This window comes from Labrus bergylta, chromosome 14, assembly GCF_963930695.1.
Source record: "Labrus bergylta chromosome 14, fLabBer1.1, whole genome shotgun sequence".
Lineage (NCBI taxonomy): Eukaryota > Metazoa > Chordata > Actinopteri > Labriformes > Labridae > Labrus > Labrus bergylta.
In genome coordinates, this window is record NC_089208.1 from 24665551 (window position 1) to 24680959 (window position 15409).

A 15409-nucleotide genomic window follows, 5' to 3' on the forward strand; every position below is an offset into this window, starting at 1 on the left:
ACACACACACACACACACACACACACACACACACACCACACACACCACACACGCACGCACACACACACACACACACACACACACACACACACACACACACACACACATACACACACACACACACACACACACACACACACACACACACACACACATACACACACACACACACACACACACACACACACACACACACAGTTAATGAGGTGTGAGAGGTCTCCATGGCTCTGCAGGGTCACTCCCACGAGGCGGTGCGTTACTAATGCGTTACGTTCATCCGAGAGCTGGGATGCTGCTGAAAACTAAACTCCACTGCTGCACTCTGAGTCACAGGAGTCACACACACACACCGATGGTTGTCCTGAGGATAAGAAATGTGCACAAAAGAAAATATGCTCTTATCAGCCTGTGCATTGTTGGCTTCATCATGTACAGATATCTCAGGTAAGTTTCTCAACAGCATTCTTTAATATCTGTTCAGCTTGATCTACTTTACAACTTAAGACGTACAGAATGCATCAGCCTGCCTTGTTACTGCAAAATATGACGCCTACATTTGAACAACAATGCTGCAATTCTGCAAGACAAAGTGTGTCATACTTTATTATAAATTGTCACAGATGCTGTTCTTGTTTTATCAGGTGGAGCATCTATGAAGTTAAAACATGGATGTAGTCTAGCTTACTGAGTTTTAATTCAGTATATTATAAAAATGTTTGGGGATGAAGAGCTATAAGGGAATTTAAAGGTAAATTTAAAAAACAAAAATGTATGATCAGTCAGAAATGCAAATATGACGTGCTGCACTTATCTGATGTGTTGATTTCTATCTTGCCTGATAATTCAAATATAGTTTCTGAGGTTGTGTTTGCCTACAAAATACTTTTGCAAATTCCTGTCAGGCACATCATGTGGTCCATTCATGCACAATAGCCAGTGTGCTGTATTATGCGAGTGTGACACAAACTACTTTTCTTGTTCCAGCATGCCAGCAGGGGGACGTAGGCTGAGCAGGAAGTTGGGCCTGAGTGCAAACTCATCGCAGTTCACTCTGGAGGGAGAACCCTTCAGGATCCTCGGTGGGTCGGTCCATTATTTCCGCGTGCCGAGGGCCTACTGGAGGGACCGGTTGATGAAGATGAAGGCTTGTGGACTCAACACCCTCACTACGTAGGAAAACTTATCCATCAGCGATGTGGTTTGTTGCTAAAGGTTGTTCTGATGTTGAATATTGACAAAGACAACCGTCCATTCTTTGCAGGTATGTGCCGTGGAGTCTGCACCAGCCAGAGAGAGGGGTCTTCAACTTCCACACGCAGCTGGATTTAGAGTAAGAAGAAGTGTGACTCTTTCTGTACCTGAATGCAAAGTAGACTCAAATACAGTATTATTGCAGCCTGTACGTTCAATAAACAACATTTGCAACATAACAAGCCCTTAAAAGATTAAAAAGAACTTGCACTGAAAATGCAACAATTAATCAAGAAATCAAAAAGTTCGTTGAGAGAAAGTTTATTACCAGCTGTCATTTCAACCATATTTTAAACAAACATGTTGAAAGGTTTCCAGCTTCTTTAATGTGAGGATCTGTTGCTTTTCTTTGTCATTTATGATGGTAAATGAAGAATTTCTTGTATTTGTACTTTTCTTTACAACTTCTATAGAAAATGAATAATCTAAAAAAAATTGGCAGATTAATTGCTAATGAAAATAACGGCTACATGAAGCCTTTGCACGGAGGTACACAACAGAAGAGAAAACACAACAAAGACCATTAAAGGAAAGTGAAACAAGAAATAAATGCCAGTTATTTAAGGAAAATGTATTTTAAAGTAAGGTAAAGGTGTAAGAATTAATGATGAAAAATATTGTACTATAGTACAAATAATATTATAAAACATAAACAATTAAAAAGATTAACTTAAGTAACTTCACTTTTTAATTGTCTCTGTGTTTGATGGTCAGGTTTTTTTTTATTGAGCATATTTAAAGTATGTGGGGCATACATACAGAAAGCAGATTTTAATAACTTAATGAATGTGTGTGACCTGCAGGGTCAGTGGGCTATGCTCTCATTAATACAGAAGCCCTAAGAGGACATGCATTCATACGACAGTGAGTACATTTCGGGTGTTTTCTTGAGATCTTGACCTTTTTACCTCGTTATCTCAGGGTTCCAGTGCTGGTTTTCCAGTAATAACGAGTTAATCTGAGGTGTTTTCTGAAAAAAATGTACTTGACCGGGAATCACTAATCATCACAGGAAATTATAATGGTTGGATGTATGTCCACTTTAGGCTTCCGTACATTAAAGTGAATATGCAGTTTAAATAAAAGTGTCTGTAATAAGGAGTAGAACACCTTACATCACCTCTTCTCGTTAACATCTCTAACAACGTTACCTTCTCTGAGGTGCATTGGGAATACTCTCCTTTTCTTCTAATCATCTCTAAGCCTCCGTGCTTCAGGGACAAGCTCGAGGCCGAGAGGTCCCACCTGACAACAGCAACATCTCCTAAACAACAGCAACTTACCAAGCAATTAGCAACACAGCAGCATGAGGAGGGATGAGACGCCTCAGACTGCACATTTCACACTCCTTAAACAATAAGATATGTGGCTTCACTCTTCTGAACTTTGTGTTTGTGAAGACAAAAAATTATTTTTATGTTTCTGTTCGTATTTCAGAGCCTTTCTCAATCTTGCTGCTGAATTGGGACTTTGGGTGATTTTGCGCCCTGGGCCGTACATTTCCTCTGAACTGGACCTCGGTGGACTGCCGAGGTTAGGATTCTTTACGTAAAAAAGTATTTGACGAAAAATGCTTTTAAGCTCATCGGAATTATTTCAATTATTCATTTGTTTTTTTCAGCTGTATTTAATCAGGAGATACAAAATCTTCTCAACAAGGGAGTCAAAACATCACCAAAAAAATAATCTCATGAAGAACAAACAACAGGCTGTCTGTGTGAGCCTGCACAGTCAATGTCGCCTGAATTCGATTTTTCACCAAAAGAAAGACAACGTTTGTTTCTTTGCTTAAACCCAATTTCACCCACAGTTTCTTCGTAAGACACTCAAAACTATACGTAAGACAGATTTATTTTTCAGGAAAAATCGAAGGCACTCATTAAATGCCCTCATTGTTCAAAGTATAAATCCAACAACAATAATCTTTAACTCTCCTCTCTGACCTAATGAAGCACATCTTTTTTGTTTGTGGCAGTAAGAACAAGAATCCACAAAGACTCCCCTGGTTAACATTAAAAGCAACTTTTATTCCCTCAGTCACATTCACTAAGGAAGACAAAGAATAAGAAGTATATATAATGGTATCGTCATCATAAGATAAAACTTTGCGTTAGTATCAATTTTACAGATGATATTAATATTCTTTATAAATAGAGAAGGACCCAGAATAGACCCTTGTTGAACACCATTCATCAATTAATTTCCGTTATTTTATTTTTTGCTTTTATTTTGTTAGATGAAAAGAATAGTGTTTTATTCTAAGTCAATGTCATTTTTAGATTTCATTAAAGACGATGAGATTTTTCTGAAACCAGACTGAGAAACATTAAAATAAATGCCAGGCTAGAAAATGTTATTATGGTACAAATCTGTCATAATTGTATTTTTCAGTTTTAATGATTTTGGCAGGACGCTGTTTCCAGAGCAAGAAGACAATTCTTTTATTACCTTCAAAACTTAAAAGAGTTTGTAAAGCCATCCCTCGATTATTTTAACAAAAAACATCTGATGCAAGGAAGATGCAGTCATGAATGTTATTGTAAAGGTTATTTGAAAACAATGAGTTGTCATGTCCTTTCACCTTTAATTATCTAAGAGGAGCGTGCTTATTTATAACCTCTAAAAATATATTTTTTAAATATATGAAGTCTAGCTCAGGGTATGCAATCTGAATCATTTAACCCCCGTCACAAAAAGAAAGGTCATGCTTACATTTTACTGTGAGGTAAGACATGCTCTGTCTTTTTGCATGGTCCTGAACATGACACTCACGCTTGCCTCTGTTCTTGCAGATTTGTGCCTTTAGTAATAAATGATCATTTATGATGTGTTTTGTGTTTCTTTGCAGCTGGCTCCTCGGAGACAGCAGCATGAGACTGAGGACGACTCATCCAGGATTTACTGAGGCTGTCAACACTTTCTTTGACAAACTTATACCACAAGTGGTTCCACTGCAGGTAGCTGCTTGTAACTAATGCCAAAGTTAGGGTTTTTCCAGATCATTTTATTAGACATGCTAATAACAGCAATGTTTGTTTGTGTTTTTTAGTTCAAGAAAGGAGGTCCCGTTATTGCAGTGCAGGTTGAAAATGATTACGGATCCTATGCAAAGGATGAAGGTTACATGCTTTTCATTAAAGAGGTATTGTTATGTAGATTTTTATCAACATTACCTTAAACCTACATGTACATATAGTGGTTTATATTAATGTTCATGTATTCTGATTGTTAAAAGGCTTTGCAGTCCAGAGGGATCTGTGAGCTCTTGTTCACATCAGACAACCACAACACGTTAAAGTCAGGAGGTGTGGATGGAGGTACAGTATATCCTCAAAACACACAAAAAATATAAAGATACACAAACATGCAAACACAAAACTTATCCAGTGTTGTCTTGTGTTGCAGCGATCAGATCTGTGAAGCTACAGAAGCTGAATCAGAGAGACCTCCAGGATCTGAATGCTCTCCAGGTGTGTACTTGACCCATCACTTCACTGTCTGTCACTGAAGATGAGTGTAATAATGTTGGTCATTTCTATACTGTTTTTCAGCCTAACAGCCCCACCATGGTGTTGGACTACTGGACAGGATGGTATGACGTGTGGGGTGAGCTCCACCACGTGCTGCCCCCTGAAGGTGAGGAGGGATCTTGTTATGTGACATAATAGATAATAACAGTGTTGTAGTCAGACCGAGTCAAGACCAAGACCAAGGCTGGGGCGAGACTGAGACAAGCCCAAGACATTTTGGGGTTGAGACAGAGTCAGGTGGCAGGTACATATTCTTTCCAGAAAAGAAGCATAGATAATCTAAATGTTATCACTTTATTTAAGATATGTTTAATTAATATGCTTACATTCAGAATAAGTTGGTGCAACTGAGAATAGTTGAGTTTGTCCTGAAGACGTGTATGCATGCGCTCTCCCTTTTTTTTTATTTACAAGGAAAATCAACAGTACATTTCGTATCTATTCTACGTCACTATATCCATGCCGTTCCCATGAAAATTCACTGTAAATTCTAATTGATTTTAATAATTTTTTAGGCTTTTTGCCTACAAAAATCTAAAGATTTATGTGACATGCATGCACTGATATCAGCCCATAAGCTACTTGTTACAGTTAAATCACTTGCTGCCTTTTCATAAACTTTGTATTTAATCTAAATTCAGTCATAAAACAAAACTCATATCTAAATACCTCCTAACTCACTGTGAGATAGATCATATGTTTGTTTATTTTCCTCTTGCTTTCCTTTTTGCACAATGACACCAGCTGCACGACGACAATGTAAATGTAAATATGGAAATCAGGTGTAACCTATTTATGAGAGAGTTCCTGCAGCTCTCGATGAACAGGATGAAGTCGTCACATTTTAAATTAGTTTACATTAAAAAATCTGAATCCTCTTGTCAGACATGGTGTCCACAGTGAGAAAAATCCTGAGGCATGGCATGTCGGTGAATCTTTACATGTTCCACGGAGGCTCCAGTTTCGGCTTCATGAGTGGAGCGCTGTCTGACCCTTCATACAGAGCTTTGGTCCCCAGCTACGGTAGGTGTCATAAACAAAGTAGCTTCATCTTTGATGCAAATCTACAAAGATTGCTTTAAAATGAGGAAGCATTGACACATTACACCTGAGAGTACTGGATCAGCATTGACTCAAACAGCCAGCAGGTGGCAGCACATGATCGTTATTCTCAGTTGCACTACAATGTTCCTTAGACTACGATGCCCCCTTGACTGAAGCTGGGGAGTACACGCCAAAGTATCACCTCCTGAGGGATTTACTTTCTCGATACAACAGTGAGTTAAACCCTACATTAAAATGAGAACATATACATGTGAATAGCTCAGTGACTGGTGTCTTTTCTGTGCAGAAGGGGACAGCTTCCCTGACATGCTGGCCCTTCACTACAGGGAGTCTTATGAACCAGCCATCATGTACCAACACCTGTCGTTATGGGACGCTCTGAGCTTCACTGAGGGAGTATGTTTTATGTAAGATTATCTGTCACTAATATGTGCAATGATTAGAATTTTGCTTTTCAATCAAAAAAGGTCATTTTACTGATGTGTTTGAATTTTCTGCAGCCGTTTAAGTCGGCTGAGCCAGTGAGCATGGAGAATCTACCTGTGAACAACGGGAACGGACAGTCTTATGGATACACGCTGTATGAGACCACCATCACCAGCGGAGGAAAGTTAAAGTCAAAAGACAACGTCAGAGACCGAGCCTTGGTGAGTCCTTATTGTGCAGGAGGGCTTAATATTCCCTCACACTTTTATAGTTTGGATGTGCTTTTCTTCCATTTATGATTTCATACTTTTTGATTCACAATACCTTTATAATCACTGAAACTAAATTTAAAGGAAAACTTGAATCATTTTGGTACCATGCTTTTTTGGTCACAAGCGAAAAAAACAAACAAATATCTAAAAATAGAATAAATCAAATGTCTCCTGACTGCAAAAAACTTAAATTATGTGTCATCAGTAGTGAAGTTTATGTATGAATGTGTGTGAATGTGTATGTGCTAAACTGAACCGGAGATAAAAGTCATTGTCAGACTATGGATTCTCCAAACCAGAGCCAGAAGACCCGAGCAAGAGCCAGAGCCAGAACCAGAACCAGAACCAGAGCCAATAAGCTGAAGAGCCAAGGAGTCAGAGTGCATGAGGGAAACCAGCAGATCTTAGAATCTTAAAATTGCCATTCAACTCAAAAATATTGACATATTATTTCTGGTCTATATCGCCAAGCCCTAGAGTGAAACATCTGCAGGGAATCCAGATGCAAGATATGAGACATGATTTGATTAATGAGCAGGTATTGTTTTTAACATTGAATAAAATCCAGCTATCTATTATCCACTTTTTTCTGCTGAGCTAACTGGACAAACTCTTGGGAATCTTACACCGTGCCCACAAATGCCAGTCGGGTTTCAGTGGATGAAGAAATTACCAATCTGACTGCCCAGTATCATTTCACAGGAACTACTGAGGTTCCTGTGCCTCAGAGTCCCTTCCCTGATAATGTGCTGGATATCTCAAATACCACTAAGAAGAGGTACCCAGATTTAAAAAGCATTGGGTTCCCTTCCCATGGATGAAGATATTGACGAGGAAGTGCCTGATTTGTTCCCCCAGCATCTCAGAGTAAGAGCTTGGGAAATCCCTCTGGCTAAAAGTCCTCCACTGTCAGCGGCAGAGCTTCATACAAGAGACATTCCCCTGAGCAAGGACTCAGATTTGCCTTACATTTTCCCAGATTTACATGATGACGTTCCTAGTGTGATACCCCTCAGTGAGGCAGACATTCCTCTGCCTAGTGATGATAAGTGGGCCATCACAAACACTGTGGAAAACATGTTTTCTGATCTAAAAGTTAGTCTCTGGATGATCAGTTGGAAGCTTTATCAAAAAGAGGGCTTGGGGGATGTCTCTGCCTGGAGACAATAAGGTGGACACTGCAAACACCATGGAGACCCTGAACCCAGATCTTAACAAAGTCAATCTTCCTTCAACTTCACCCTCATCTGATCGTTATGGAATAGATCATCTTCAGGGTGAAGACTCAAATCTTGCCTTGCCTGTTTCCAGCTTTAGATGAGGAAGATCCTGGACTGATGCCCCGTAGCCTATTGGCAGACATTCCTCTGCCTCCAAAGTCCATTGTGCTGAACATAGATGCTGATGAGGGGGAATACCCAGACATGAGAAACAAAAGGGTTCCTTCTCTGGATGGCCCCATTCATGAGGCATAGTGTTTGAAGATAAGAAGGTTTTTCTTCTCCAGATTATGAAATTCCTCAGAAGCTATACTCACGCTAATGCTTCAGCAGAATCCACAATCTAGAAGTCTGCTGACATCGTGCTGGATATTGGGCGGTCTGATGAGAGCAAGGGGAAGAGGAGGAGGGCTTAAGGGTATCTATAAGGCAGGTTGAACATCTGGAGACGAGGACTATCCCTGGTGATTTGATTGGGGGGGATACTGGAAGCATCTTCACACTGATTCTCTTAAAAGAAGTTTGCAAACCTAAAGTTTAATTGAATGCACTATATCATCATTTATTTGACAGCAGTATTCTTCTTCATAGGTGTTTGTAGACAGAAGCTACATCGGACTCTTCAAGCGTAAAAACCTAGAGCTGGCGGTTCCTGATGGTAAGGTATGGCATTGAACATGTTTGACGGAGAAGGCAAACCACCAATAAACCAACAGTAATTCATAGTAATGTGATGTGATGGATGCTGAAGTTGTGGCTGTAAAAACTTGTCAAAGGCATAAAAGTGATCACTCCCTGCAGGGACGGCGCACTTTGAGTTTATTGGTGGAAAACTGTGGACGAGCTCACCAGGGACGAGACCTTGACAAACAACACAAAGGTGATTGACAGACAATATGCAGTTCATTGTTTTGCCTCCTATTAAACCACTCAAACACTCAGAGTGTAGTGAACAAGCCAATTTTGAATTGTGTTCCTGCAGGCCTTGTGGGAGACATTTTATTAAACAATATCCCCTTGCGGGATTTTACAATATACAGCCTGGATATGAAACCCAGCTTTATTGATAGGTTTGTACGCTTTATTAAATCTAAAGCATTTATTTCACTTTCATTTCGCTGTAATATTGTGTTCAAGTCAATGCCTTATTTCAGTCTCTATCAGGCACCTTGGAAAACGCCTCCTGAAATTCCCAGCTTCCCTGGATTCTTTATAGGGAGGCTGTTTGCGTACGGATATCCGAGTGACACATTTGTAAAGCTGCCGGTAAGTAAAACGAACCATATAGTTTACCCTCCATGCATGTGTGCTTTGCATCACAAATACTATGCATTGTGAAGTAATACTTTTTTTGTTGTTGTCGTCAGGGCTGGGCAAAAGGTGTTGTGTTTATCAATGGGCTGAACCTTGGTCGTTACTGGTCAATCGGCCCTCAGCAGGCGCTCTACCTCCCCGGTCCCTTCCTCAACAGCGGAATAAATCAGGTACAAACAGTGCACAAATCTGTTGTTAGAGGAGGAGCAAATTTGTTCATTTTCTTCTTGCAAAGATTTAGATTAGGAGATTGATACTATTCACATGAATGTACCATAGACTGCATATAGGAAGTTGAGAGAATTTGAATTTGAATTTGAATTGAATTTGAATGTCGCAGAGGCTTGATGTGGAGACGACATCATCCCCCCTCTTTGCTGCTTCAGAGGTAGTAATATGTTACATGGTAACAGGTGTTACATTGGTAAGACAGGAGCTGCAGAAACAGCAGGGGTAAACAGCGCTGTGTGTGTGCGCATGTCTTTCTCTGTGTATGTGCAGCGTTTATAGACTGGGATACCAACATTAGGCCAAGGCAGAATCAATATGAAGGTCTTAAAGAGGACATATTATCCCCCTTCTCCACCTTTTCAAACAGTCCCCTGTGGTCTAAATGAAACATCTGTGCTGTGCTTTGGTCAAAATACAACATGAATGAAGCACCAGAGGAGGTTTGTGACCCAGTATAAACCAGCTCTCTCAGAACGCTCCGTTTTGGTGTGTGTGTCTCTTTAAATGTAATGAGCACCCCCCCCCCCCCCCCCCCCGAGTTTTCCCAGTAGACATCACTCCTCTTAAGCGAGAATAAAAATGGCGGACTTGCAAAAATGTTTTGTTCTAGGCTGGGGGTAGAGTCCATGGGTGGAGATATCAGGGGAGCGGAGGGGATTTCTTTTTACCAGAATCCCACTGTGACGTCACAAGGAGAGCAAATTTGAAAAAGAGCATTTTTCTCTGTGTTGTAAGACTTATGCAGACCACAAACAAAGTACTGAATGGGTTTATTTCACATTTTGTGGGTCTGTAGACACTCAGGTTACTCAAATATAAATTTTTAAAAAACACTGTACCAGTGGATTTTTCATAATAAGGTAATGACAGCGGAACTTCGCTACAGTGCTGTACAGAATTGCGCTATGAAAAGGGCTTTAGGGAACTAAAAGGAGTGTCTGCACTCCCAGCTCACGCTTTGCAAGAAAATTCACATTTAATATAAAAAGTTAAACTGTTTTATCCTTGCATTAAAGGGTTGTTCACATTTAACGTGTAAAAAAGAAGCAAGGAAGTCTAACTGTCTTTGTCTCTTACTCTTTCTGTTTAAATTTATTAGGTCGTTGTGTTTGAGGAGCAGGAGGGTGACTACAAGGTTCACTTTGAGGACACACCTGACCTCGGCATGGCAGCAGACATCCAGTGACTGTCATCACTGCTTACATTGTATTTATTTGGGGGAAAAAATCAGGGTGTCAATGTTGTAAATATATTTTTCATATTTAATATGTTGTTTGTTTATATGTTAGATTTAAAAAGTAATATATGTTTACATAAACACAGACAAGTGTCAAAAAGAGACAGAGGCATGTTTGTATGGGAGCATTTTATAACTTTATACATACAGTGCACTACCTTCAATTACTGTGATTCTTTAGACATACAGCAGAAGTACTCAGTTTGTTCTCTTTACCATGGATTTCCTCTTATAGAGTCATAATTTATGTTTGTGGATGGCTGTTATAGACATGATTGTAAAAATTGTTCCTTGTGTGAATATTTTGGGCAGTGCAGTCATGGAACTTAATCACATTCTCACAGTGACATCTGTTCTCCGACATCATGCTCAGTTATGCTGCTGTGTTATAGGTATGAAAATAATAATCTGAGGGAATTCTACAAGATTTAATTTAGTAATTTCTTGACTGATAAGTACAGAAGTGCATTGCATTCACCAAAGACATTTTTTGGACCCCTTATCTCATAAAAACTGCTCAGTCTGATGGATGATCAGACACCTTCGATTACTTTATGTAAAAATCTCTCTTGCATGCACAAAGATGGAGAAACAAGTTACAGGATAATAAAAAATGATCTCCTCTTCTGCATATGTTGGGCAAGGTACTGGTTAAATGTAGTGAGCTAAGCTACGAGCTACTCAACATAAGCTTCACTACACCAAAGCTACCACTAGGAGAAATGTAATGAGTTTCAGCAATACGTTAAACATAGCTTGTCACCTAAGGCTTTTTTTAAATTTATCATTATCATAATATTTTTACTATTGAAGCAATTTTGGTGAAGTCAATGTCAATGCTTTTTTGTATTTTGAGTTGGACTGCTCTGTGCTAAAATGATGAGTCTTTAATTTCTGTTGCTATCTCTTGCTCTGTCTTTTTTTCATCATTTAATGTGACGCCTGCTCCTGAAAGGTGCTATATAGATCAACTTTGCTGACTTATTTACTGAGGCTAATTGGCCAGCTACTGACAATTAACCATTTTCCCCTATGACAGAGGTTGTTCAACAACTTTTTTAATTGAACTAAATACATTTGGTTTAACATACTCTACATTTAATATGCTGACTTGTTTTTGTTACAGCCAAATCAATGTTTTTTGAGCAAACAGTCTTAGACAGTGGTTCCCAAAGTGGGGGTCAGGACCACTTTGGGAGTCGCGAGACACTGAGAGGGGGTCGCGAGATTTATTCCAAAAACATATACACATTTTTAAATAGCATATCTTATCCAATAATGTGAAAATACAAACAAAAACATAGCTCAAGAGATTACGTGTGTTCTGCTAATGCCACTATTTGGATAGGCCTCATAGTCTGCCCGGCTGTGTGCAACATTACATTCTTTTACCACCTTCAGGAACAATGGGGGGTCCCCAGTTGTTAGCACCGTTATTTTGGTGGTCGCAGGTTGAAACATTTGGGAACCCCTGGTCTAAGAAACAGTCAAATTAAAAGTAGCCTACAAACAGGAGTTGGCTCGACTTACCTCTCTGGCTCATCTTGTCCCTTTCTCCCCTCACCTAAGATTCCATCTTCTCTACTGTTTTCTTGTGTGTTGAGCTCCTCTTACCTCCTTCATGTTCTGTAGTTAGCTGTTCACAAGGTGCTAGCTGGCGTCTACAGACTGCACTGGCGATGGCTAACTGCATAGGGGTTGGTTAGGTTAGCTTCTTCGATAATCACCTTAATGTGTGTTCTCCAGTACGCTCACTTGTCTGCACAATTGCCAGCGACAGGAACGTGGGCATCAAAGATTAAAATGAGACGTCACTATCAAGCCTGTGTATGGCTGGTGTCTTCTACTCTTTCTTAAAAGTTTGATTTAGGAAAGTAAGAGTGCTCCACCGCACTTCAACTTAATTGTAGGGAAGCTTATTTGGACGCTACCACACTATTTAGGCTAATCAATAAAACAGCTAAGCTACTGAAAAGCTTTTTGATTCAGAAATAAGCCACAAAGCTTTTAGAAAGATGTAGTTAAAATACAATTACGTTACTGCCCAACACTATTGTCTTTTACATATCCTGTAAAAAGTGATGCACATAGGTTTAAATGTTTTTACAAGCTCAAGGCTTTTATTATGCATAATTACAAGAAACCTTTCGGACACCTTATATGGTAAATATGAGATACAGATCCCATAATTACGAGATAAGGGGTCCAAAAAACGTTTGGTTTTTGGAGTAAATGCAATACATTTTTGTTAGCTAACATTACCCACATTAGCTAGGATCATACTTTGTAACACTAGGCAGTGGTTGTTTGCTTACGATAGCTACTGTCTGATGTTAGCTCAGGAGTTGTGAAATGTTGTTTTTGATTTTAAATACAGCCTGATGTTCCTCCAGATTTAAACTGTCACAACAGCTCCAAGTGAACACTGCCATTAGCTTACCTACATTCAGCTATATAACACAACTTTTAGCTAGCAAATATTACCATTTGCTAGGAATTTGTGAGTCACCGTTTAGTGTAACACTGTCAAACAGAAAATAAGTGGTTGTATGCTAATGTTAGCTGTTGTCTGGGGTTAGCTCATTTATCAAATATGTTATTTTGACTTAAAATATAGCCATTTAAAATATCACCATTTGTCAGATTTCCTCTTTGTGAATTTATTTTCATACCTGGAACACAGAAGGACACCATTTTAAGGCATTAAAGCCTCCACATCTCTGAGAAAATGGTAAATGAACCTCGTAGCTTATAAAACAACAAAGAGGCAGTTGAGGAGTGATCGAAACAACTTCCAAACAATAAAGCCTTTTTCTAAGTTCAAGGTTTCAGATGCCTGAATAACCAATAAATTACTGACCAATCCCTTAACAGTCACACAGTATGAGATTATTATTACAGTATGCATTTTTTTAAAAGTGCTACTGCAAGTCAACGGAATAAAGTTATCCCTTTCAGCCAGCCAACCATGGTGGGAATAATTAGATTGTGTAAAACGGCTATTTGAAAAGGATGCACATGAATTTTCAGATTAATGGCCTCGTATGCGGTCGACTCACACAAGCAGCGCTCACGACTGAGAAGTTAATGGTACAAGTTACTTTGAACAATAAATAATTGGGCTGAGAAGCCGTCAGTGCTCCCACTGGGATCTTAATTAGCTTATGAAGAAGTAGACAGGTTCATAGAAATGCTGTATTTTCTCTTGGATATGAGCAGACTTCAGTAGTGTTACAGCATATAACAAATAAACAAGACTCTAACACAACGGAGTGCTGGAATAAATCATTGCTCCGTGTTTTTAAGTGCATGTGTTTGTGCTCAACATGTGCAGAGTGAGTGTGTGGAGAAGTAACAGGACTCCTAATTAGTGCTGGGTTCAGGGTGCTATCTAAATAGCTCAGTGTTGTACAGTACAAGCGGGGAGGGCTCAGATCCCCTCAATGCAGTCTGTCAGTCAGTGCTGACTCACTTTAAACAAGGACCCCTTTATTCATCTGTGCAGCCCTGTGCCCGACAGCCAGCTCGCTCCAGAACAAAAGGGCCCTATTTAATGCTAATTGGATGGTAGGCTGGTGTGTTCTGCGCTCACAGGGCTCTTTATTGCTTGCAGTGGCATCTCTTCGTGCAGTTTGAAATCGCGCAGCATCCTTTGTCTCATCTCTCCGGGGAGACATCAGTTGGCAGGCTCCTGTTGGCACCTCAAACCAGTGTCTCGCATCAGCCAGCGCTTCGAGCCGAACAAGTCGGCTTGTTTTGTGCTGTTGTGCTTTGATACTCTGTGGACGGATCACGCACATGGCTTATGTGTCCTCCAGCGGTGGACTGGTGTGTACCTCCATTGGTGAGTGGTGAAGAGCAGCTACTGTGCTGTGATAACATTTCTGACCTCGGCTATTGCTTTAAGAAGCTCTGAGGATGTGAATCCAAGGTGGAGTACAAAGGAAAAACCCCTCCTCTGAAACACAGAGATGAAAGAAGGACAAGTTACCAGCAGAACTTTTATTGACAAGAATAAAGCTTGGACCACGAACGAATATTTTTTTTAACACATATAGCCTTTCTTTACTCCACATGCATGTTTAAGTCACAAATAAATTTAGCGTTTGGAATGGCCTTCCAGTTTGAATGAGTTTAAGAAATATATACTTCTTATATTGTAGATGAGTAGACAAGGTAAAGAGTTAGGGAGATGATGATGTCTTCTTGCTGCTGTCTGTAACGACTATGTGCTGACACAACAAGAGCAATGGCAGACTGCTGGTTTTGTTTTGTTTATGCTGTAGTGCCTATATTTGCAGCACAACGCTCACAGTGACAATGCATGTCCAGTCCTTATTGAACATTTACATATTAGCATGTTAAATCCTATGTGTTTGTGTGGTCCAACTTATGCTGATAAGCACAAAATACTTAGTTTAGCTGATGATGAAAGATAAATAAGTATTGCTTGTGTTTAGTCATAAATCAGAGTACTTTAAATGAAATTTGGCCTATTGGTCAAGAGTGAGCGATTTATTTTATTTATTTGGGCTGAGGGAACATAGGATGAGGGAACATAGGATGAGGGAACATAGTATGAGGGAACATAGGGCTGGGGGAACATAGGGCTAAGGGAACATAGGGCAGAGGGAACAAAGGGCTAAGGGAACATAGGGATGAGGGAACATAGGGATGAGGGAACATAGGGATGAGCGAACATAGGCCTGAGAGAACATAGGCCTGAGAGAACATAGGCCGGAGAGAACATAGGGCTGAGGGAGCATAGGGATGAAGGAACATAGGGATGAAGGAACATAGGGATGAGGGAACATAGGGATGAGCGAACATAGGGATGAAGGAACATAGGGATGAGGGAACATA

General features: G+C 39.8%; 2 protein-coding genes across 3 annotated transcripts in view; one reads left to right on the plus strand and one right to left on the minus strand.

Moving 5' to 3' along the window:
• The first annotated feature begins 338 nt into the window (after window positions 1-338).
• On the plus strand, window positions 339-12367 carry LOC109982115 (beta-galactosidase-1-like protein 2). Its single transcript, XM_020631195.2, has 19 exons — window positions 339-444; window positions 985-1170; window positions 1262-1330; window positions 2689-2784; window positions 4100-4208; window positions 4301-4393; window positions 4487-4568; window positions 4657-4721; window positions 4803-4887; window positions 5667-5804; window positions 5978-6058; window positions 6133-6242; window positions 6347-6493; window positions 8356-8427; window positions 8566-8644; window positions 8747-8834; window positions 8919-9030; window positions 9132-9248; window positions 10409-12367. Exons 1-19 carry the CDS (start codon window positions 353-355, stop codon window positions 10493-10495), a joined length of 1908 nt encoding a protein of 635 aa, XP_020486851.2. The 5' UTR covers window positions 339-352; the 3' UTR covers window positions 10496-12367.
• Window positions 10611-15409, minus strand: part of b3gat1b (beta-1,3-glucuronyltransferase 1 (glucuronosyltransferase P) b) — a 29809-nt gene continuing 25010 nt past the window's right edge. Inside the window, exon 7 of one of the 2 annotated variants that reach the window (XM_065963133.1) lies at window positions 10611-14504. The gene's annotated coding sequence lies outside the window, so the exon portion shown is untranslated. The remainder of the gene's footprint in view (window positions 14505-15409) is intronic. The other variant, XM_020631224.2, reaches the window with a different exon arrangement.